Source organism: Cyphomyrmex costatus, unplaced genomic scaffold (assembly GCF_001594065.2).
Source record: "Cyphomyrmex costatus isolate MS0001 unplaced genomic scaffold, Ccosl1.0 scaffold960, whole genome shotgun sequence".
Classification (NCBI taxonomy): domain Eukaryota; kingdom Metazoa; phylum Arthropoda; class Insecta; order Hymenoptera; family Formicidae; genus Cyphomyrmex; species Cyphomyrmex costatus.
The window spans coordinates 83,644-110,373 of record NW_017280551.1 but is presented as its reverse complement, the minus strand read 5'-3'; the positions used below and the strand labels follow the sequence as shown (position 1 = coordinate 110,373).

Genomic DNA, 26,730 nt, shown 5'->3' with positions numbered 1-26,730 from the left:
TACCGGAGAGCGCCAGCCCCCAAGCTCATTTCCCAATTCCGTGTTCTTCGTCATTGAATGCCGGAAACGTCAATCTAGGAATTATGCTATATATCGAAATACGATAATAAACGCATAAATACTAACGAACCAGCACTAAATGTTACACGCGAATAGCGATTACAATTAAATGTCGACTGTAAAGCGGCATTTGCATAATTAATTGAGACAAACCGCGTTCGGTCAAGGCGGTGAAAGAAAAATCTTTAGGTGACGGCTTCAGTCAAGGCGGTGAAAGAAAAATCTTTAGGTGACGGCTTCAGTCAAGGATATGATGGAAGTAGCGCGCGGTCACTTCGCTAAAAAAAGCAATTATTGTTTTTTTTTAATGTAATTATTACACACAAGGATCACCATTATTTTTTCTGATCGCCTATTAATTTTTTTATAATAGTTTTTGAAAGATTTAAAAGATTGTATAGATGACGTCTTGAATAACAATACATTTATTATTGTATATTTACGCATCTCTCATTTAACATGGGAATATTTTTATGGAAGTTATTTGATTTTTTTAATATAAATAATTACTTTGGGTTTGTTTTTACTCTGCAATTAAAATGATTATTATCATCAACATATTATATACTATTGATTGTTTTCCGATTTATTACATTGAGAGAAAAATGTATTATACTAAATTTTAATAAATAATTGCTCAAATAGTACTAATGTAACATTTATTATATTTACGGAAAGTAAATATTTATTTGCTAAATAAAAAATAATAATAATTCAATCTAATTAATGTATCTTTGTATCAAATAAATATATGTTTACTTTAGTAGGTATTAAAATCTGACACTATTAAAACAATTATTTATTTAAAAATTAACGTATTTTTCTCTCCGTGTAGTATTTAAGAACAATGTGGATTTAATTATAATTTTCTGAAAAAAGTAAGGAGGAACCAAACCAATATTACCTATATAAAAAAGAAAATAAACACGTTAAGTACACTGAAAAAAAATTAAATCTTAATACATATTTCTTTGTATAGTATACATAATAAGTATTTTACTTACAGTATATAAATATTTATTCAATAAAAATGATATTTAAATCAAATTAATATTTTTATATTAAATAATTATGTTTTTTATATTTAGTAAATATTTATTTATTTAAATAAATATTTATTAAAATTTAGTTTTTTTTACAGTGTAGCTTATATATATATATATATTTTTTTTAATAAAGATTGTAATTGAATAGAACTTTTTATTGCAGATTTTCGACGGAAAATTGCGTATTTGAAGGTTCGTAATAAATAATTATTAAAAAAGACAGAAAATATATTATACAATATATCCATACAAAATAATACTCTACAATAATTCACATTTTTTCGCTACTGGGGTATAAATATATTCCAGGTGACTATTCCCGCGCGGGTTAATGTCATACGTACATGATAATATCGTTAAAAGAGACACGTTTGGTTTTGAAAATATCACGCATTTCCATCTTGTAGACCGTACAAAATGTAAGCTGATAAGCGTGACAATTGGGATGACGAAACGGTGTAGGCGAAAAATTCATCCAAAAAATTTGCGACATCAGCGGAACGCAAAATAAGACTCCCGTTAATGACTCGGAAGTGTATTACCTCGCTTGTCCGAGGGACGCGCGGATAAACGGATGAATTGAGTTTCAGCGGCGGTGCTGAAAATGTAAATCCTGAATGCAGGCGATCTGCTTTCTCAATTATATCGTCGGTGATGGATGAATCCCAATAGGTGTCCCGTTTTCCCGAAGAAAAGCGACGCTTCCGTTCCCTTTTGTTACGGCCGCTGTGCTTCTCGGGTTTTATTCATAAATACCGCATGACAAGATGTCGCAGCGACGTCAGTCGCTTTATTTCGGAAATCGTCTTCTTTATAAGATTTGAGTCGATAAATACAACGACCATATAATATAAACTTTGCGTATTACATTTATTATGTAACTCGAGCTTCTTGTCAAGTTCATCTCGCGAAAATCAATTTTCCATAATAAATACTTTCGCAGTTAGTCTCTCGAAATTTTTCCGAGTGCAAATTAATAAATATTACATTTTCACCGGTGATGTAATTGTTAAAAGTGTGATGCAACATTAGTGGACTATTCCACAGACCACAGAGAGAAATTAGTGTCGGGCAGTTATTCATCATTCTTTTTGTTCCTTTTACATATAGAAGAAACTTTTCAACCTATCATTATGTGACTGTGCTCGCATATATGTGCTCATTATACTTACACGTGAGACGCAGTCACGTACCGTGAAAATGGGATCTTTCGAGTCTTGTTTGCCGCGTTTTCGGCTATTTTAAGGGAGACGAGCCACGGCGCGGCCTAAGCCAATTACGTAATCAAAGCGCGAAACGTGAAAGACATCCAGACAACCATAATTTACTTTCGGAAGTGTTTGCGTTTCAACGCGAAAGTCGTCATATCATTTTTTTATGCATTTCACGAGATAAATCATTTAACTTCTATTCAGAATATTTTATTCTATCTCTCTTACAGTTTCGACAATGTTTGCTTCGATAAAATGTTCTTCAAAAAGTTGTTGCACTTCCTCTGTTGGGCTTTTATATTATAAAAAGATACTCGTTCTTTTTATATACCTATATATTTTTGTCTATAGAAAATAACATATTTAAAGCTCATTAAAATCTCAGGAGAACACTTCCATTTTTTTGTGAAATAAACTTTTCTCGTGGAGATAAGTAAAATTTGATATGGGTTTAATGGACCCACGTCACCAGTCGAGAGTTAATCGTTTACGATTTAAGAAAGGTGCTATAAGAACGCGTAAGGCTGTACTCGTTCCTTTTTCCATAGGGCATTTTCTCGGGCGTTATGGTGGAAGGATATCGTCAGGGTGGAGAGAAAGAGCTACCGCAATGCAGGCAAGGGCGTTGTCAGGGGCGACCCTAGCGACCCTAAAGCCTCATTCGCACCGAATGTGCTGCGATACGTTTGCGGAACAGCACCCGCGTGTCCGATCGGTCTTTCGATTTCGGTTCAATGTGTCGACTCTGTGCAAACCATAGTTCGTCCGAACCGGTCATTCGGATTTGTGTACTCGTCATTTGTCGACCGCACGTTGGTGTGATGTAAAACCGCTCTCGATTCACACATTCGCAAGCGAATTTCGTAATAAGCCGCAGAACTTGATAGACCACGATGCCGCGCTAATACCACAGCAAAATCTCCTTTCAATTGCCTGTGACTCGGTTTTACTAATGTACGAATAACTTTAATCCCGATTTAACTTATTATTTATTGAACAAAGTATCTTTTAAAATATGTAGTAATGTGAACAAATTGGAAATAAAGACCTTAAATGCTGGATCTTTAGTGGTTAAATAATTTGATTCTCATCAATTTATATACTACATATCCAATTTAGCGAGCAATTTAACAAACAATTTAATAATATTAATGTTTATAGGCGGTTTAAAATCTATCTTAGAGAGTACTCTGACGCTCCGATAACCATCTTAAAATTAGAAAGAGTAAATTGAATTAAGATTATATAAAATTAATCTTACATTAATATAATCGAGCCTGTGACGTCCAAGTTTATGTAGGTCTGTCTCAGATTTTTCTTTTTTCTTTTTCCATCATTTGAATATGTATTATATTTACTTCGTTTTAAACAACAATTTTTGAGGACAAGCAACACGGACAGATTAAACATCAATTAATATTAATATCATTTAAAATTCAATGTTTCTCGAAATATTTGAGTCACGATTTAATTCGTGTATACATTTCCGTGTCTCTCTCTCTTTCTCTCTCTCCCCCCTATTCCAACATTGTTATTTTGTTTTTTTTTTTTTCCATCGACTCATATTTGCAATTTAAAATTGTAAAAGTTTTTCTCTATAATCCAGATATCTCTCGGTGACAGGCTTACCGGTGGGTAATAGGACGCACGACGTAATCCCGTTAATTCCTCGTTATGCAAATGGCGGGACACTCGATTGCGTAATTGTGTTAACCTTCAGTTGAACTGCATCTACATTTCCGGGAGAGACACTTGGGGACATGGATTCTAAAATTCCTCCACGTACACTATAAGTCTTTTAGTTTTAGCTGCACTTTCTGCAATTACCTTGAATCTTTTTGTCCCTTCCTTCGTTCTTCTTACGAGCTCGGAGTATTCGTCTTGTTTCGCTTTAAATGCAGGAAGCGTAAGAAAATGGAGTTGAAAAGGGCACACTTCACGTTCGTCGTTTAAGTTAATTAGGAAAACTAAATTATATACGTTAAAACGAAAGCGCGAGACGGTTACTAATTCTGGCATTGTCTAACTAAATCGGTATTGCGTTTGGAGTGGATTTTAAGAAATCTGAAGTTCATATTATCAATATTCACAATATCGATCAAGATTTGATGTAAGTACCTAATTGATTGATTATCCTTTCATCCGTTCCGCCAATCCTTTCGCGACTCGATGTGAAGGGATAGTCATTAACCAGCCGGGCATAGCAGTGTCGAATTATATCAAGCGCCAAATCAAGCTCCCTGAACTCGTAGGGGGAACCGCTCTCTGTATTTACTCGTCCCATTAACGTCGGATTAGTATGTGGAACGTAAACGCGCGCGTAAAATAGAGACGAGTTAACCGAATTACCATAAATCGATGCCATGCCGTGCCTTTACCGCGTGCTTGCTCTTGCGCCTGCGGCAACATCCACGGCAACATCCAGATGCACAATGGTCGATGATGCCTTGTCTGTGTCCATTGTATCCGATGGACATCCCGCGAGCCGTTAATTCATCGCAGATTTACGTTAACCGTCTCGGTTCGTGCAATAAGTAGATAAAGACGGCCAATATTTAGAAAATTAAGGTCACGTCAACGTGTTAGCCAGTTTGGTGTGAATAGAGAAGGCAATGGAATAAATAACAATAGCAAATAATAAAGGTTTATTTATTTTTGTTGCAGGTTGATTTGAAACCTTTACGAGAGGCGACAGTGGCGGTCCCCGCGCCGAAAATTACCGAGAAGCGAAAAGCTGAGGACGCTGATGCCAGCAAGGATCTGAAGAAGGTAAATATATTCAGCTTGTTTGCGCTGACTGTTTGAGGAGCGATTTAATAAATTACAGCGCGGCTGCGCGGTATTAAAGAAAGTTGCTTTTAAAATGAGGTTGGAATGCCTATGCTTCAAGGATACTATCAATTTACGAGTTACTTCGATATTCAGTATCTCCACACGGAAAAAAAATTTATTGAATTAACCTAAAAAATCTGGCTATAATAATCTGATTATTTGATGAAAAATGAACGATTAAAAATTTTTATTTAATACAACCAAGAAATTTAGTTACTTACATTCTGTTTGATATAACCAGACAAATTTGGTGGTACGCATTCTAGTTACGGCAACCAGATAACATATGGTTACGTATGTCCTGGTTGAAACAACCAAATTATTAGTTGTAATATCATGATATATATTATTAACATAACTAGATTTTTCATTTGATGAACAATCCCAATCTGATTCGAAATAGTTAGAAAAAATTTTTTCTAGGTTACATTATTAGTTTAATTTTACATTTTTTATTAGGGATAGTTAGACAAATAATAACATGTAAATAAATTACAACACTTAAATCCAGCACTTTAATCCGATGTCTTCTGATCCATTTTTGGTACACAAGAAATTTTTGCACAATTTATACCATTCAACCGTCAACGAAGACCATTCAACCGATAGTTGAGAAGATGCCAAGATATCTACCAAACGCAATCGTTAAGAAACAAAATGTGTAACCAAATTTGTCTGGCTAAGATAACGAATATTTTAGATCATTCATATTTAACCAAATAGTCAAGTTGTTATACCCAAGCTTCATATTAATCCAATCAATTTTTTTTTCGCTTGCAAGATCTAAACTATGTTAGTGTTGCATCTAAATATTGTGGTTATGAATACCAGATCTTTTAATTATGATAACCAGAAGTTTTGTTTAATTCTGTCAATACTTTTTTAACATATATGTCACGATAAGCCAACCATGTTTTTTTATCTCCTGCAGTCACAATAACTAGATATTTGGATATTATTATTACATACGCACTAACCAAATTCTAATTATTATGATATCTAAATAGTTTGATTGCGTAACAAAATATTTGATTACAATAACCAGAAATTCTCTTCTACCAAAATTTGCTTAACCAAATATATCATGTTAATTCAACCATGGTTGTTTTTTTCGTGCAAGCTTCACTGACTCCTTTAGAAGCTTCAATTAGTCGGAAAAGCTCGTTGTTTGTTGTTTTATGCGCCGGAGTGATTTTCGGAATTACCAAGGCTTTCTACATCGACCATTTATGACGCATTTCTATTTCTGTCGTTCCATATGTTTCCCGAATCGTATCATTGCACCATACATCGTGTTATCGAGAATCACTGAGTGATTCTCGCATCGGTTAACGCCGCGTTATGCGGCTGTGCTGTTAGCCAAGGGACAGGTATGGATGTCTATTTCCAAGCCCTCGTAACTCACCGAGGGCCGACTGACAGTGCGGGAGAGAGAACGTCGCGCGTTAGAGTTAGAAGCAGATCACGTGTATCTACCCACCATCTATTCGCCGTCGCGTATCTCTGTCGTCCTCGTCGATATTCGGCGCGTCGTGGCGTGAGGCACGGCCTCATTAGTTTACCCGTTCGCTCATTAACGAAATAAACGCAGTCGAGAGGCGGTGAGTCCGGTTGGGCCTTTGAGAAACCCGAGTTATCGATAGTCACCGTTGCACGAAGCCACTGATGGCCTTTAACGTTTAGTTATACTCGGATTATAAGTCTGTTTTTCGATGCGACCAGAGTTTACGACGTTGCCGTAATAGTTGCGATAGAATAGTAAATATGTAGTATAAAAAAAAAAGATATTGGAGAACGACGTTTCTCTCGTTGTAAAGCTGGTTATTGCGACAAATATTGCCAAAGTCTCAATAGTCTAATGAGGATAATTGAGTTTCAAGATCGAGAAAGATTTCAACGTGCTATTTACAGAATTGGTTATATACATATATGTATAAATTCACTCTGAAATATTTAAACAACTAAGATCTATTTTGACCTAAAATAGATTTGTTTCTTAACAGATACAGAAGACTGTCTATATTTTATTCTTAAGATAGACTCATCCTTGTTATATTTTAGCTACACACGGATTACAAGTCTGCTTTTCGATACGCCGAAAGTTAATAACGTTGTCGTAACAGTTACGACAGAATAATATGTGACATAAAAAATCTTCCGCACTTTATTCTTGTAGACTCATCTTCGTCGTAGAGAATCGTCAAGAAAATTGCGCGTTACACAATCCTTTTTTCATGAGAATTACTTCGTGGAATGATCGTTACGTTGCATCTATGCGTTAATGGCGCATTCTCGTTCAAGTGATTTAGCGGAAGCTGTCCAATCGATCGACCATAACGACCAGAAATCATCATGGATAAAAAAGGAAATAAATATTAATTTATTCGATGCATTTCGCGAAGGAAATACGCCGCAATTTATCCCCGCTCTGCGTCCCTTCCTTCCATAATTTGCCTGCGATTAACCCCTGTGATTACCGTTGGCTGTTTATTTTTTCTCACGTTCGAGCAGTAATAGTTTACAGTTTCGCTTCGAGTTAAGCTAAGATAGCTAGGAAATTAATTGCCCAAGGCAGGCGCTTAGGAGTCTCGAGCGAGTACTTCGGCCAAGCAATAGCTCGTTAATCCACCATTGATCTAAGCAAACTCGATAGCGAAGCTCCGAAGACGTGTTTTAAACTCGTATTTAGTGCATTATTTTCCCCTACATTTTAATGCCCGGTTTTTTTTATTTGCTTGTTAACTATAATTAGGCTTAACCTGATGTTGGTAAAAAAATTGTATTTTTCTATGGTTCATCACTAAAGTGGTTTTGTAGTGAATACTTTTATAGGCTCGGTCTTCCATTATTCGTTAAAAATGTCCGTTTCTACCAATGTAATTTAATTTTAATCTCGATTTGACTAACTTTTTATCTTTTTCTAATCTTAAGAATTTGAACTGAAAGAATAAAATTAATCTTTATTGATAGAAAGGAGCATAACTTAGATTTTATCTCACTTGATGATAATGTAAAAATTATTCTAGCTATTATTATAAAAATTATTATCTAATTATTATAAAAAAATTTACACTACTATTTGGTTAAGCCTAACCACAAGTTAATCAGCAAATGAAAGAATCGGACCTTAAAGTTACCACTAGAAAACTATTAGTTTAATGATTCACATCTTTGTATTATCATCAAGTAAAGTGAGGTTGAATCTAAACTAAACCAGAAATAAACTAACCAGAAATGAAAAACTGAACTTAAGACACGCTTGAAAATACATATCTTGCCACGTGTTATTTCAGCGGGAGGAACTTTCGCGGAGAAATGAAACCGAACGAGGATCGTATCGCGCGTGAAACGACGGATGAGTAAGCAGTAAGAGAGGAGGAATTACTCGACATGCGTTTCCTCCGTCCCTCGATCAAACGTGACGGATCCAATCGATTTTGGCGCAATGGTTGAAACAAAATCACCTTAACGGAAATGTCGCGCGGCAAACAGCCCATGCACAGCAACAGGCGGCGACAAGCCGTGCCAGAGATTCGAGGCGAGGTGTTTGTGTGCGTGTGTATGTGCATTTGCGCTGGATGGTCGTTCTCCATTTTCGTTGCTCCTTTTACAACTACGTTGTGACCCGGCGTTGAGAAAGTACATTACGCTGAATGTCGCAGCTACTATACGACGTCACCTTTTGCGCGGATTTACTCCCTTCCTCGTACTCTGTCTTGCGCTTCGCACAAGAAGGGGTCGCGAAACTCTTTGCGCGTCACGATGAAAGAAACGCTCTTGGTAAGGTAGACGATACGTTACACCTAGACGCGCGAAAGTAATTTATCTCGCCGAGTCCCCGAGTGCAATGACGACTCTCTCTTTTTCTTCTATTCCAACGTGTCGTAAATTAGCCCCGGGAATACGCATGCGATGACAGATTGTTGCGCGCGAGCGACTCGATGATGAAGTAAGATATGTCGTGTGCGCGACTTAAAGGACTATCTACAATGGGAGTAATATGATGCAGTAAGTCGTAAGAAATGTATCGGTACGACTAGATGTCAAAAGATGTAGTGGTAACCCAATCCTTCGAGTTAAATAACATTTTATTATTTTTGACTTTTGTGTCAAGGTATAAATTAATCCATTTCTGTGATTAGTTGTCTCCAAGTAAACATCGTCTATATCAATATACGATATTCTGTTAAATCTTTTGGAGTGGAATCTAATTCTAAAGAGTGACAAGGAGTGTGACGATTGAGCTAGTGTTGAAAAAAGGTGGTTCAATTGTCAATTTTTAAGAGATTTCATTCTTTAGAGTTAGATTTTACTCCAAAGATTTTAGAGAATATAAACTTAGTAAATAATAAATTAAATTTGAGTCAAATTTAATACATTTTCTTAAATTAAATCAATTAACTTAATTGTTTTAGTCAAATTAACGATATATTGACCTTATAATTACTAATTACGTCAATAAGGAATTTTATTCTACTTTGTCGTCTACATGTTTTAATTCATCTTTATTTTATTCTTTTCATCAATCAATTTCAGGCTGTCTTCTCTCATATTGTAGTCAAATATTTCAACCTATTATCTAATGATATTCATTCTTCTACTTCTAACTTTACATTCAGATCAAATCAGCTGCTTCTCTTTACATAGTTTCTCATTTTTTAATATAATCCGTACATTGCATCTTTATATCTTATTTTTATTTCATTTTTTCATGCTTTTGTTTTTCATCATATTTACTATAGTAGTCTCATAATGGCGAAACTCGTTATTCACTGTTATATAGTTTTCATTATAAAACCTTTATCAAGGTCCAGGCATATACTATAAGCACTTTGCTGATGCCTTATCTTTTAGGGTGCTCGTTCTAAAATTACATCGTGTAGCATGTTTATAAATTTATATTTTTTGACACGTTAATAAAATCTATTATTAATATTATCATATTGAGCAGTGGTAACTTATACATACAATTTATAAAAATAATTCAAAGTTGACATTATAAATTTAAAAGTGTATTACAGTCGAATGTGAGCAAAATAATCGATTAGGTATGATTGATTAATTTCTTACAGCTTATTACTTAATGTACAATATTATTCACATTATACATGAACTATAATATAAGGAATAATTAAGCTCCCCATTATTTTACAGCTGTTAGTTAAATCTTATCGTGGGAAGGTGATCACGTTGCCCCATTTGCGGGGAGGGAATGAGCATGTCATCTCGTGCAGTGCGCGTGTTACGCGAATGTGTACACGCGCGAAAGACAGATACAGCGTTCGAATGCGGTAGAATTCGCTATGTCCGAAATGGGAATGCACACGCACGCGGGTCACCGCCTGGCATGTCTCTCTTTGTCATCCTCCTCTGTGCATTCCACGCGGCTGCGTTCGTACATTCGATATTACAGCACGTGATATTCCGTTTGCAAGGTCCTCCTCCGCATAAATCCCGCCGACGAAAATATATATCTTGGCTGTCTCGTGGTTGGAGCGGTAGGAGGGCCTGCGTTCTCTACGAGGACTACGAATGTAGGACGTAGAGGCCTAAGACGAAGGGCGAGCCTAAATGGCGCGCGCGAGACAGTGAGAGGTGGAGAATGGGAAGCTTTGGTACTTCGAGGAAACCCTCGGACGATGAAAGCAACGCGGTCGATCAGCCCCCAGGAGCAAGGGAGACCGCTCGCTCGCGAACGGAGGTGGAAACAGACCCGTAGGCGGCATAGGCGGGGCGCGGATGGTCGTTCGAAACTGGGGAGTGAAAGGGAGGGATGTTTTAGGGCCGGTCGATACAGCCGAAAGTCCAGAGAGCGAGCCGAGTGGCGCGAAAATTCGTGCGGATGAGGATATATCGTCGCGCGAGGGAGTTTAAACGGAGAAACCGAGGCTCGGTCTCGAGGGTGGTTTTTGCCCCTTCCGCCTCCCTACCTCCACTTCACCACTTCACTCTTCGCCCTCGCGTCCCTCTTACACCGCTCCTCTTACCTCGCAATTCTATGCTCTTTGTAAGTCTAAGAGTCTCGTGTTTCCTCCTCTCGTCGTCGTCGTCGTCGTCGCCGGTCTTGTTCGCTTCCGTAGTTTGCGGTGGCGACTAACATTTTCGTCTGAGATCACAAACAATACGTAACGGGAGCGTTAATTATTTAAGCAAAAATTTCAAGCTTCCTTGTTACGGTTAACGAGGTACTCGACCAAGCCGAAGCCGGTTTGTTTTATTTTTCACGAGATGGCGAATTATTTCGTGTTTTTATTATTATATTTTAAAATATATTGAATGAACTGAGTGTACGCCTGTCGAAATAATGAGGTGTAGCGCGAGTAAATTTATTATCACCACAAAGAAAATTTATTTGCGTAATACGCGACTGCGATAGATTTGTGATTTACGATAAATTTGTGATACGATTTTATATAAGATTCACCGCGCACGCCGCACGTTTAATATCGCGAATGATTGGTTGTTTAATAAGAACGTTTTGTACGCGACTGTGAATATCTTTCTCCATAAACCGCCAACCTTATCTTCTTTTCTCTATCGTATTTTACATATGATTTGTACCATTTTATCTGTGCGTTTTGTTGCACGAGCTTATGCTTTATTACTTCCAAATCTGTTCTTATGTGCAATCAATTATTGTGTAATTATTCGAATTATCGTTCAGTCAGTTATGAAACGCGTTTTTGAACGTTGCAATTAATAGTAGTACTCTTGAAGCAAGCTGTTTGTTCCAGCGTACATATGCCGATGTAAAATATACATATTAATTTTCACAAATGTTCCATTTAATATCTGTTATCTCGCTCTCGCGAAAACGTGCAGGTTGAAATAGCTGATCATTATAATAATTAGCTGTAATGCAACAGCAACTCGATGCACCAATGCAAAAACGCGATTATGCACTTAGCATTATTCACTGTAACGCTCTACCGAAACGATTATAACCATGATGATAAGCGAAAAAGATGCGGGTATATTAATATCTTATTTAATTTTGCAAAAAGAATAGAAGCATCGTAAAATTATTGTTTCATTATATATTAATTTGCTCCCATAACAATGCGGTGTTGTCATTCCATTTTAATGTTGACGATTCATGAGAAATTCTCCATTTCGCTCAAATCTCTGCAACAGTCTAATTGCATTTCTACCGGGACTGTCCGTGGTTACGTTGGATAATTATATATGAACACATAAAGCCTACAGAGAAGTCTTTCTCGTCTATCGACATCGCTATGTCGATCATATTGTACCGCACGCCACTATCGGCCATCGAAAATTCGTGCAACGCCCCATATAATCCGATTTACGCCGGCCGATGCTCTCGCGATTCCGACTAATTATTGTCTGCGTTAATTAAAACGTGTCGCGTACACGGATATTAGGATCCATTAATGTAATGCGCCGTTTGTTTCGAACGAGCGAAACGCGGCCATCCGGCGCGCAGGATGTTGTTATTAATTTTAATTAACGATCTAATTAAAATGATTCCTTTGTGGGAGAGAAATCCTTTCTTGGGAAACGAGCATTATCGCACTCTTGGGTATCCGCTACTTTGTCTAAACGAAACATTTACGGCCATGTCCATGCTTTGAGTAACAGAACATTATCATTGCAATGCCATCGTGTAATGCCTGTATTAGACTATTGAAATTAAGAGTGAAATTTATTGATCAGAGAAGAAAGAAAACCGTTACCAAGTTTAATATAAACTTTGCTTTGATTGGTTAAATTCAATCCTAATCTTAATATCAATATCTGATATGAGTTTAATTTTTTAGAGTCAGAAGTTATAAATTTGCAACATTTATTGAAAAATTAAATTCAGGATAAATATACGAGAGTTATGCAAATTAATTATACTCAACAACTGAAGACTTTGAAAATAAAAATGTATGTAACATTGAACACTGAAATAGAATACTTTATTCACTATCGTAGCAAAAAAATATTTTGGTACTTCCTTGAAGATGCTTTCTCATGTCTTTGACAATAAGAAAATTCAACACTTTACACTGATCTTAAAAACTGTCATAGTCTTAACTGTTGCTGTGTTATACTTTTTTTTAAAATATTATGAAATATTTGTTTTTAAAACATTTATCGTCAGTTTTGAGACTCTGTATATATATATATTATGAATATTAATAAATGTTAATAGACTTTTTATTTACAAATTATTTTTTAGCAAAAGCAGTAAAAAATTATTTCAAAATGACGTCGTTCCTAAAACGTTAACACCTATCGTAATATCGATTTCATGGTGCAACACTGTGTGCAATGTGGATCCCCGGAACATCGCACCAAACATTTAAGCGCATAATGGATGCTCGCGTCGAAGTTACGTTGCGCTTAAATGTTCACCGAACACTTGTGTTTACGCGTTGTAGTTATGATGTTTTATTACAAGTGTGAACATGGCTTAGGGAACATTCGGAATAGAAAACGACTTGCGAGCATGCAACCACCTCGAATTTGAGTACGAAGTACGTGTCTTTATATTTACCCAAATTAATGCTCGACGTCACAACGATTCTCGCGATAGTAGCCAAATTCACTGGCAGCATGCGGGGAGCGAACCGTTCTAATGAGAGAATTTCTGAATCAGCCGGCGAGTATTCCGGTGATTTACGCTTGTTTCGCTAATCGCGCGTTCTATATCGCTGGAATATCACGGTTCGCCAAGCCTCAAACTAAAGCGAGCGGGATAGCGTCGGCAGCCAGTCCGCCGGATGCAAAGCGGGTGAAAATGCGGCGCGCATTATGCGCGTGCACGTAACGTACTGTGTACGCGAGACTGTGTAGCGTTTTACTTTTTAATTAGGCGCACGCGCTTCGACGGCATTTCCAACCTGCATTCTCATTTTGCCGTCGTTGCGCCACATTTATGCAAAGTTGCATTTATCTCATTACGTCGCACTCTTGGCGGCTTCACAACGACATCGATAAAGACGTCGTGTAATTTCGGTCATTTTGGCAAGTCAAATTGGGGAATCAAAATGGTCAAATTCTCGATATACAGGAGGAAAGTTAATACTTCCTTGATTGAATGGGATTTTGAATTAGAATTGGTTTCTGATTCGTCCAATTTTATTGCTTAATTTTTTTTGAGAGACAAAATTACCTCCAAAAAGATTTTTATTGAATTTCTGGAAAACAAATGCACGAAAAAATATTTATGATAAAAGTTGTTTGTTGTGAAATTCTGCACAAAAAGACCTCCTAATAATGTTTTTTTATCTTCAAAACTATTCTCGTATTTAATTTATCTCCAACTTAAATTTTTTTTCATTTCACATTGGTCTGCCAAACAATTAATGTCGTGTTTAATAACTTTCATTTAAATTTCATTAAACTAAACAGTCTAATGTGTGGAACCTGTACAACAACTATACAAAAATCATCTAATCTTGACAATCATTAAACTTAATAATTTGATGAACAAGATTTGACTTTATATAATTCGGACACTACCACCACAGTATTTTTTACCTCACACTTCAATAATTTATATTCTGTATGCGCTACTATTTTATGTATGTAAACATTTATATTTAATTAATTTACTTTGTCCTAAAGAGGATCAAAATCATAGGTCGAAACGTATACTATTCATCGAATAAATTGTATTAAAAGCAGACACTGATAACTTGTGTTAGCTTATATTGGCATTTTACTTATTTCTTTGGATTTATTTATCTGAGCCTATTGATTATCTTGTTTTTTAAATTTTTTTCTAAGATTTATGTCTCGTATGGCATCGTTTGGCATACTTTGATTCGAAATTCGACCGCAAAATGGACTGAGTTTGGAGCCATTCTTTCAGCGAGCACGTGTCGAGCGTGCCGTTAAGAAAATTTCGCGGATTTTCGCGGTGCGGACGACGGAACTTTTGGTCGTTTCAGAGATTTATCGTTGCTATCGGAATTCATATCGGTGCGCACTGGTGCTTTCTCTTAATGAGATCTTAAATTCTATAATGCATTTCCAAAACGCGTACCGCCATTCCTCGCGATTGATCCGTTTCGACGGACGAGATCCCGCGCGTAATTCTTTCTCGTATAAATAAATGCCGTAAATAAATGTCCACGTGTTAATTCAATAAACGGATGTCAGCTTGCTGCGGGCCACAATGCACGCGAAATCGCGCGCCGTAAGTTTCTATTTTCTACTACCCGCTGTTGTCGCGCGGTCCCGTGCCCTCTTATTGTCTGGAAATGCTTGCATTTTTTGTATGATAAATTTATTGTCGCCATACGTCAGACTCTCTCGTGTACGCGGCGTATGGAGCCGCCAGTCTGACTAGCTCGTCCACTTATCTACTACGCCCTTTATTTCAGTCGCAAGTGACAAATAACGTCGGCATGTATATCTCCGTTTTTAATCGGGTCCGCCATAAATCCGACATAACGATTTTTGCCATGGATATTATTCAGCGGAGTAAAAACTAGAGCGCGGTCGCGTACCCGGAGCAAAAATATAATTTGCTCTCTCGGAGTTAAGGATACATGATGGCTAGGGATATCCTCACCGTGTATTTTCACGTCATTATCACCGAGAATGACATCCACCCATTCTCATCACTTTTGACTACCTATTTCAGTGTCAAAGCCCCGCTATTGTCTCACGAATCTCTATTGTTTTATGTCTTTTACGTTCGTGTACAGCGCCGTTATTCCATGTATACCGGATACCACGAAGCTGCATGTAGCCACGGCTGACCACTCCGGTCACTTATCTACTGCGTTCTTTGTTCCAGGCAAAATTGGAAACGAAAGCACTGAAAGCGAAGAGGCCAGGATTCACGGACGAGCGGTACAACGAAACCAGTTATTACGTGGAGCACGGTTAGTATCTTCTGTTAGATGTTTCGTATTTAATTCAACTACGGTCCAAGGCCGGTTGCATTTAAGTTTCGAATTAACTGACGAGAATTAACACGTGTAGTTTCGTGATCTCTTTGTCTTGAAGTTGACAAATTGCGAGAATTGTTCGCGTGTCAAATTTACTCTTTCTCTATCTCGCATTCGAGATGAGTTAACGATGCTGGTCGAAAGGTACGATAGTTTTGACCAATGTTTTCCAATCTGAGCGTCCGCGAAAACCACGCAAAAATGCCGCAAACCACCAAACCCTTGAACGGGATCGGTTAATTTTCGACAGTGTTGGCCTTACACTCGGGCGTGCGGATTTGCTAGCCGCACGAGTCAAGTAATCGTGGATAATCCGTCGGATAAATACCGACCGTTGCAATAATCCGCCAGCCTTCTCGCTGATAGTTGGAATGAGGCACTCGACTATTCCCTCGGAAGCCCGAAGTGCAGGATAAAGTGAATACTGCTGCGCAACAGATTTTACGAGGCACCGACGTATTCCTATGGCTCCATCGATTTCCAATCCCTTCATTATTTTCGAATTTCAAGGCAATTTAAATAAATATCGATTGTCTTCTTTCGCGATAATGCTTTAGGTAGCCTATAAAAATAAATTTCAAGATCGATATTTTTTTAGGATGTCCAATAATTTTAATATCTTAAAGAGTCCTTAAAACCAGTATTTATATAGTCGATTCTTATATTTTAAAATTGTTTTTGACTCTCTAGGGACGAATGTTGTATATGTAACATCAGAATTGCTACAAAACTGGAAATCAAGGAAATGTCAGAGACATTGAAAATGGTCACAAAAATCAGAGAGAAACTTAAAGTACATATTATTGAAAGTATCAGGTAGTTTATCTGAAAATTAGGGGCAAATTATGGATTTTTGGGATAAAGAATTTATGTCAAAATCATGTATTTTTTCCAACGTTTATTTTAAAATTAAATTCGGGAAAAATCGTGATCTGTAGAAGTTGCGTCTAAAGATTGAAGATGAAAATATATGTAGCATTGAATAGTGAAATGCAATATAATACTTCTAACCATCAGAAAGGTTATACATTTATACATACGTATTTTAATAAATATTGATGTCATGAGTGAAAGACAGTAAGATGTACTCATACTCACCGAGGACATGTTTTCGTATCGTTCTGCACATTATATCAGCCACCTCTATATTTTTAGTAATATTATAGTTTAATTTGTTACTACAAAATGGCAGTTGCTGAAATAAAATCTAATTGAATTGTTCAGAAATGTTTGTATGATCAAATCCTTTTTTTGTTCATCATGATTGATAAATTATTCATTTACGCATTTTTTTATAGTAAAAATAATAAAAAAAATTGTTTTTTTTTTTAATAACAAAATGATGCCTAGAGAACTAAGTATACTCTCTAAAAGTTAAGTATACTTTTTTTTAAAGTAAGAATAAAGAATTGTCTCTCTGAAAAGTGAAATCGCATAATATTTTCAAAGATTACCAAAATTAAGATAATCTTTTTCAAGGTTGATTTAATTTAACCAACTTCTTAGAGTGAGTTTCCACTTCAAAGAATATATTAGTCTTGAGACATCGTAAACTAATCACGGATTCATATTAGCGTCTTAAGACATTACTTAAACCGGTCTTTTAAAATAAAAACCGGTTATGAATACCGGTCTAACAATAAGTAGTATATCAAGTTTTATGATCATTAGTTTCTTAAGTATTTATTGCGAGAATAGTTTTCTGTCAGCTCATATATCTAAAATTCAAATCGAATGACATAACATAAAGAAACGCTTATCTTAATCTTTCAATCATGCAAAGGCACCCCCCGTTACTGAAAGAAAAGCCTCAAAGGACTGCGGTAGTGCATTCGCCGCGTGCGCTCTGATAACGGCCGTTGTCGAACGATATGGTAGTACATTCTTTTGTAGAATAAAACTGTCGCGTCACTTATAAACTCCCGCTACACGGGAGATATACCTATGGCAGTTAAGTCAATTTTGATTGTAACTGCTTGCCGTAGCTGCTGCTACGGTTTATCGTGTGCCAATACGTCCCGCGATCAGAATATCCGGAACGCCCTGTGCACTCTCCGCAGCCTCTCCGTATTCTCGCTTCGCACCGTATCCGTGATATTATCCGACATCGCCGTAGATCGCCTGGTGGGCAGACACCCGCGAGCTCATTATCGTCAGCAGCCGGCAGCGGTCGTGATAACGTGACGACGTGTCGCGGGCACGGACGTGAGGAAAGCGGAATCCGAAAGCGCACTGTGGAAATGGAGAAGCGACTGGGGAATAATTAAATTACCGTTTCAACGAGAGAAAGAGACTTATCGGTTCATCGTGCGCCCGATAATCAATGTGAGTGGATACCCCCGTAGAGAGACGTCGCTATTTCCATTTCTATCGAGCGCAAACCGCGACGTTTTTCCAGCTTTAGTTTTGTCGCTTTTATAGGCCCTAGAATGCTTCAGAAAATAATGTAATCCTTTGTTGTCATGTTATGGGAACGACGAACTTGAGTGTGACAAACCCAACTCAATTAGATTGGTTTTTCACTATAAGTTTTTAATTAACTTGTATTGTAGATTGAAATAGTTGTTCTGTTTTAATATTCCAGTTTGATTTTTAACTCATTATTCAAGTATTCTGCTAAATAAACGTCTCCAGATATGTGTCTATGTCTAGGCATTTTTACGCAATGCCTTACTTGTTTATATTATTAATTTCAAATATTTTTTTGAATATAATACTACAATTTAATTGTAATCTTTAAATATACAATTGAATTATTGTATTTAAACATTACGATTAATTATAATAATGTAATATATATTTTTCATTACAATATTTATTGTAATAAGAAAGTACTTGAGATTAATAATAAATTTTGTGTAAATATCTGGATATAGGTATACATGTCCGGCCACTGGGACATTTATCTTATTCTTTAGATAATCGACTATTTTTATTTCTGGACTTTTATATTTGAAATTTTAATTCATGATGTTTTTGATTGACATAGCGCATCACTAATTTTCTCGATTTTAAATGTAACACTTAATACTTAATTTATTGACTCTACATTAAAAATGATTCAAAACTAAGAGTCCAAACGTCTATTTTTATCTTATGAAAAAAATTTATCTAACCCTGTTATTTTGTATTGACTTACATCGCCTTATTATTGAAGTTTATGATCCAATTTGATTACTTATAACTTTTTATAAATATAACGGTACACTGAAAAACTTAAATCTTGATCAATGTTTATTTGGTACAAGAACATTAATTTAATTTAACTGTCAATTTTTTTTAAGTGAGTATTTAGTTTACTTACTGCAAGTAAATGTTTTAGCACTAAAAAAATAAGATTTAATATAAATATAAAATTTGATAAATATTTGTTCAATTTACCAAGCAAATGTCACGTATGTATCTTTATTAATAAAACAATCATAGACGATGAAAAATCCTTTGAAAAAATAAAGTCGGGTATGCCGTACCCAGAGTGGTACCGAACAATTTTGTTATGCCAGACACAGCAACAGAGAAAATAATTCAACAAAGTGCACTTCATAAATGTAACAAGCAAAGGTACTTATAGCGTGATTGTAGCAATCTGTAAAAGATCTTTTAATTATGTTTTTATCGAGTCTACAAATCATTAAAGCGATAGACGATGCATCGCAATTTTAGCAATTTTCAGTTTTTAATGCTCGGGTATTCTTCTGTGCAAACCGGGATACAGCGTTTAACTTTTCTAGTAGTTCAAGTCGACGTTTCTTTCGCCGAGCCATTACATTGGCGCGATTAATGTATATCCAGAAGCGAGAAGAGAAAAGCGTAGCCTTCCCGTCTCCAGCGGGAACAATCGTTCGGCATTGTTGGATCGAGCGATACGTGCCGTATGCCGACGTGAGCTCATTATCGCGAGTTAGGTTGCCGTTCGCGATAACGGCCGTTCACGACTGCGACGAGAGAAAGAGAAAGAAATAGAGAGAGAGAGAGAGAGAGAGAGAGAGAATAGATGAGGAGGAAGTCGAGGCGAGAATACGGAATTGCCGTCGGCGGAAGACGCACGAAGAAAGACCGAAAGGGAGAGAGAGAGAATGGTTGAAGCGGCGCTCGAAGGGTACGGGGGTGGTTACAGAAACGCGAGAAAAGGGATCGATCGATCGGATATTTAGACGGGCGAATGGCAATATCGACAACCGATATCTGTTCCACATTCGAATAATAGAGCCGCGCGAACGACGCACTGGGCATCTCTCTCTCTCTCTCTCTCTCTCTCTCTCTCTCTCTCTCTTTCTCTCCCCTCTACATCTCATTCTCTCCCTTCCATCCGTGCAGCAAAACAAAGACCTATTAATGCCACTCGGAAGACAGACAGCTGCTGCACATACGTTCTCCAACCATGTTCCCCGCCCATTCCCCGTGCATCTTGCCCTTAAATGCACCACGCTCGATCGAAGACATCGCGCGGGATGTTTTAGGTATGCTCGCGGGCGCAAACTCGTTGCGAGAATTAAGGGCGGCGCATTGTCCAGAGACTGGGTCACAAGGGTTTCCGAGTCACATTCTCGAGTAAAATAGTTTTCCATTTTCTTTTTTTTTTTCTCCTGAAAAGAGGAGCTTTAGGGTGAATTTATAAAAAAAAGACGCGCGACTTGTAATACGAGATTTATATTTTTTAAAGGAGGATGTTAGGATTTTCAGGCGACGATATTATTTAGAAGCTGATTGAAACTACCTGCGGATGCCATCCTGGAGGATCTTGTTCGGCGAAATGGCGGCTTTGACCGTACTCACGGTAGTGGATGGCACGTCGTAACGCCACAAACGCCGGATTTGGAAGCCCTGAAATCCGAAACGTCGGCTTACCGTCGCGCGTGGTGCACGTTGGGGTCTCCACCATCTGCGATCAGCCCGGCAAACGCACGTGTGCACGACTTGCGGGCGAGCTACCGCGACGCGAGTTTCTACGTGATTCAAATCTAGATCCGATCCTATCCCCGAGTTAGGAAACCCGGCGTACGTTATCGAGCCGAGAAATCCTGAGTCTTAGTAATTCGATCTCGGCTAACCAGTCACCTTTTCTTCTCTTTTTCTTCTTGTTCGTGAGCTTTTTCTTCGTTCATAAAGTTTCGAAGTCGTGTTTATTCACGACGAGAAATTGACCGAAGGAATTGTTGGATAAACGAATTTCGAATGAGATATGAGATATACATTACGTTTTATCTCAATAATAAAATTCACAATATGTAGCGATCCTTGAATATCCTTGAACTCTGGTATTATCCTAGAATTTAATGTAGTCTGAAAAACTCCTAAAATTTCAGGACTGATTTGAATTTTTTGTTTTTTTTCCTTCTAAAAAAATCGAATCGTGAAAAAGAAAGAAATAACAAATATTTTCCGCGCGTGCGTAAGAATTATGTCGATAATTGTGAATTTTATGATGATTTTAGAAACTTATAATAATTTAATGAAACACCAATATACAAATTTTATCGTAAAGATTCAATAACGTACATTACTAATAGAAAAATTGATTTCAATTTAATATTATTTTAATATTACTTGATAAAAATTGTTTAATATAATTATAAATAGAATATCACATAAGGATTATTTATGGATCGTTTATGTTGAACGTTTATTTGATATTATATCTATAAAACATTAAATAATATTAGTTCAAATTTGTTTTCGTTTTAATTAATTTGTCATATAAAGTCCTAACTTGAGTATAAAACATATCAATGAAAATTAAATAAATAATAAAAATTAATCAGCTTGGAAAAATCAGGATTTTTATTTGGAATTATCCTTGAATCGATTAGCCAAATATCCCTGGGCACCTTGAAAATACTTATATGAATTGGCATTGCGATCTCCTGAAAAAATTATAACGTTGAGTGGTCGCTTTATCTACTACACGACGGAGACTTTTTAGAGAACATTGTACCTCCTTGCGTCACTATCTGCCAACAAACGTCGCTCTAATTGGTTATGAAGACACTCCTTATTGCTTTGAGCCCGCCCCGAAGACGAGTTTTGGCACTCGCCAACGTTCTTCACCGAAGGTAGAATATGCTGGCAGCCCTTCGCGACTGCGGGAACACGAGCTCCTTCGACGCCCACCTGCTCGCTGAAAGCTCTTGTGCGATTTTCTACAGTCCTATCTGGCAGACATTGGAGACTCTCGAGTTGGAGGACGGTTAACGTGATATATATCATCTCTGAAATTAGTTTCATTATATCATATATACGTATATTCAGGGCTGGGAAGTTACTTTACAAGTTAGTTATGAGTTACTTTTTATTATAGAATTTGAGTACGATAAAATTGGATATTTTATTTTTTGTGCTATATTTTATCTTTTGCTCCAATTTTATATTACTTTTTGTACTCAATTTCCATAACAAGCATATATAAAATCACCTAAAACATGACTTATAAGTAACTTATAAAGTAACTTTGTGTGTATGCCAACCCTGACATGCAATTTTTTAATTTCAAACATAGTTTTCTTATTATTTCCTTCTAACTTACCTAATTTCTCAATTTTCTTTTCACGTGATTTATTTAAACAATTTTTTATTTGAACAATATTAAAGGAATATGAGCTAAGGTAGATTCTATATTGTTATGTATATATATATATATATATAGTTGAATATTAATTAATAGTAAATCGGTTAGATACACTAATGCCATTGTCCACTGATTTATAAAAGTAAAATGCAAGTATTTTGAATTCTAAAATACATATTTACTTAACAATACAATAAAATCTATTGAGAATTTTATGGTTTAATTTGTTTTTATATTTACATTGTAAACACATATTTACGTCGTATTTAATTCGTGTACGATGGTTTTAATGTGCATCAGTGCACACGGAGTAAAGCATTCAATTGAATTCGCTATAAGTTACAAAAAGGTGCTACTAAATGGTTAATTTATTTAATTATTATAATGAATCATTTTATAGATAGCTTTATTAAGCTGAAAAGGTGACTCTTCTATGTATGGTTATACATGTATCTAATTATTCGTTGACTCTCCTGGGAAAGTGACACGTCTATTTCATTCGCTCATCTATTCAATTTATTTTACAATATTGGATCTCGACGTCGCGCCGCACGGGACGGAAGAATTCGATGGTGGATATCGGAAATTAACGTGAGCGATGCTCGGCTGAATCGCTTAATTGATTAATTAATGATATAGTAGTTATTCATTTACAATGAAATTGTAAAACGTGATGGAGAACGTGTCGAGAGACGTTGCGAAGGTACCTACGATGATGTGATATGCTCGAGATTTTGTGTAACTCGCGATGTAATATGCTTGAAGGAAGATAGTAACTGTAATAGAAGTCAGGCTGCCGTCGAATCGAGATGTAGGACGTAAGTTTGCTCCGTGTTTTACGAGCTTCCTACTTTGATGCTTGCGAACTTTCCCGATCGCGGAAAAATAGAAAAAGAGAACAGGAAATAGAATGTGTACGTTATTTCTAGCAGTAAATTTTTCTTATCTGGATTACGAATCGATATACAAATATTATTCTGAATGAGTCAAATATATATAATTCTAGAGATCTTTATCTGGAAAAGGAAAAGAGAAATAAAACAGGTCCCCTATATATACTCCTCACATCTTGTTCTGCATATTTAATTCATGTAGAAACTAACGAAAACAACCTGTGCGTGACGAAGAATTTGTCCAACTTCGCAACCGCGTGGCTTGTGTTGGTTCACGGTAGTTCGTGCTTCATCCTGTACTTAGCGGAGGACAAACAGAGATCGTGTGCGCGATATATCAAACGTCAGCCTAAGCTAGATCCTGTACGTTGATTGACTAAGTATAACGATGAACTACTTGGCCGTAATGATTCGGCTTATAGATCCTTACGTGGCGCAATCGTTAGATCGACTCATTGAACGACAGATTTAGAACACGGATTAAATGCCTGAGCAATGTAGCGCGCGCAAAAAAGAAAAAAATCGGTCGTTATTCTACATATTCTACACGGCTAACGTTTTAAAATTTGCAGAGCTTTGCGCACTCAGCGGTTGTACTGTAATGGCTGAACGTTATTCCGAGAGTTTTACGATTTAAAAAATGTCAGTTGACAAGCTTTTTGATCAACCAGAGAACGGACGTTAACGCGCGAAAGCATTAATGGTACAACGTATTTTTTATTTCATTCCCTGGTCGATATTATTACTCGTGACATATCAGCGCGGAATTTCTCATTTCGACAAAAATAACACATGATTGTTTATTGTGACGGAGAATCGTTATGCAAGATCTGTTGAAAGATAAACACCCATGCGGTTGGTCCGTAACGATATGTTACTCCTGTAAGTAGTAATGCTCGATCGGCGGCCAGCCTGTGCTAGAAAATTCTGCCCGCACAAACATCGCGATGATTGAAGTACGATAAAAGATGTATAATATTACACGTATTTTGTTTTTAATAAAAATATGAAAAATTACAAGTTTTTTTTATGCTGTATTCGAAAGTTATATAAAAAATATTTGGCGACGATTTAGAACCTGGATAAAAAATTATTTCAACGAGAAATAGACATGTTTTTAAAAAATAATTAAGAGGAAATTTTCGTTCAAAACTATAAAATTGTATTGTTATATTCAATACTACAACATTTTTATTGTTAAAAATAAATATTGAACTGTTTTACATGTATATAACATAATATTTATTTTTATATATAATAAAAAATACAAATTTCCAATTTCAGTTTTTGTAGACGCTATACATCTGATGTCTATAATATTTTCGATCGACAGTTTTAATGATTTTTCTCGTTTTAATTTTCCGATAGTGATAACTTGTCGCCTCTCGTGAATGAAAATTCGTGTGTATTATTATCCCTCATAGGCGTACACAAATCTCGTTTTGCCATCGCAAGAAACGTGCGATGGCAAAACGTCGATTTCGCGATTAATTTTTACAATGCCTTATTATCCGGTTTCACAACGATAAATTCTCCCTGTATCTCTACTTCTTACACACCGCAATTCACATCCACTCGTCTAATCTTATCTCCCCGCGAATTATACATGTCCGTGTGTAGACGGTAATACAAGCCCCGAATTTACTGGCGAACGTCGGCGGGGTATCGAGATTACACGAAATTCGCGTGCAGTGCGATGATCCGCGGGACAACACACATTGAGCATCGTGCGCGCGCCTTGCATACAGCGTGACCGTAAATTCGCACAAGTGCACCCGCGATAACGCCTCAGTCACGAAAATGTACGATATTGAACGGCATGTTTGAAAAAGAATTTGTCGGAGAGAAATGCAAAAGAGATGTGCAAAACTAATTGATTGATGCTCAATTAAGTTCTTATTATGCGGGATACGTAGAATTTAATTTATGATGGGGAATGATAAAAATTGAGAATAATTGAAATATTGATCAGAGTTCTCAGATTCATTTATATTTACGATATATAAATACGAGGTGTGGACTTATTACTGTCTCTCCTTTGATGATCTTGTGATTCTACTTCTTATATCCATGCACTAATAGATATTAAAGAAGCAATCTCTTAACCCAATCTCTTCAGTTTAATAAAATTTTGTTATTTTCAACTTGATGAGGATCAAAATATAAATCTGTTTATTTTAGTGGTAGAATTGCTTAGTTTTAAAATAAATGACGTTCGTATCAATGTATGCTCTTAGTAAATAATATAAACTATAAATTTGAGTCAAATTTAATACCTTTTTGGAATTAAACTGTTTAACACTTCATTGTTTTAGTTAAATTAATGACATGTTGAGTAAATACAGTGGCGACGTATATAGAAATGACTAAAAGAAAATGATTAAAAAGTAATTGCGTATAAATTGCGTATAAATTGACATTATAAATTTAACAGTGTAGAGATCCTCAAGTCTGGACACTCGAGACAAATATGACAGTAATATTTGTGTGATTCTTTATTGCAAAGTATATAGACTCTCATAAATTTTACGTAGTTTCCACTTTCTGCAACGCCGCCATATTTATCTTGGAAAGACTACTAAGTTACTAACTTAGTTAAAAGAGTGCCACTTAACACTCGCGACACTCATGGAATCATTTCATCTTCGTTGTTTATCAAATGTTAAATAAGAACAAATAATTCTCGAGAGCGTTATTTGCCAAATGAAATGCACTCCAAGTGTAGAGACTAGTTTTTAATAGATTTTCCTTGTTTTTTCAATCCTAACACGTAGTGTATTACATCGACATTTCACTGTTCTCGTAAATTATTCCAATCGTCTGTATGTATTATATACCTATTCCAAATGACTTTACGGGTTCTCTCATTTTCCTACAATATGAACACACGAGTTTGATTGACTTGGTCTGTCACACAGATCTTGTACGCGGATTTGCGATCACTCTGTATGTCGGATATATAATATTCTGCGTATCTCTCTATAGGCATCGCATTTCAGTCGCGAGCCCGATGTAACTCCTGTACACCATCCACATTGGAATACGTGCTTTACGCATGTTATGCAAAATGAATAGCTGTTTGCTTGACGATTGACGACAGAGCAGTTAAGGATTTAGGATGGTAAAACATTTATACGTATATGTATGCGCACGGAAATACACATTTCTCGAAAATATGCGAAGCACTCTCTTTCTCGCTTTCTCTCGTGT

General features: G+C 36.4%; 1 protein-coding gene across 1 annotated transcript in view; it reads left to right on the top strand.

The window, feature by feature from the left end:
* Positions 1-26,730, top strand: part of LOC108782016 (RNA pseudouridylate synthase domain-containing protein 2) — a 109,922-nt gene that overhangs the window by 53,113 nt on the left and 30,079 nt on the right. The window contains exons 2-3 of the mRNA XM_018550165.1: positions 4,982-5,086; positions 15,909-15,996. Coding sequence (XP_018405667.1) covers positions 4,982-5,086; positions 15,909-15,996 — 193 coding nt within the window. The remainder of the gene's footprint in view (positions 1-4,981; positions 5,087-15,908; positions 15,997-26,730) is intronic.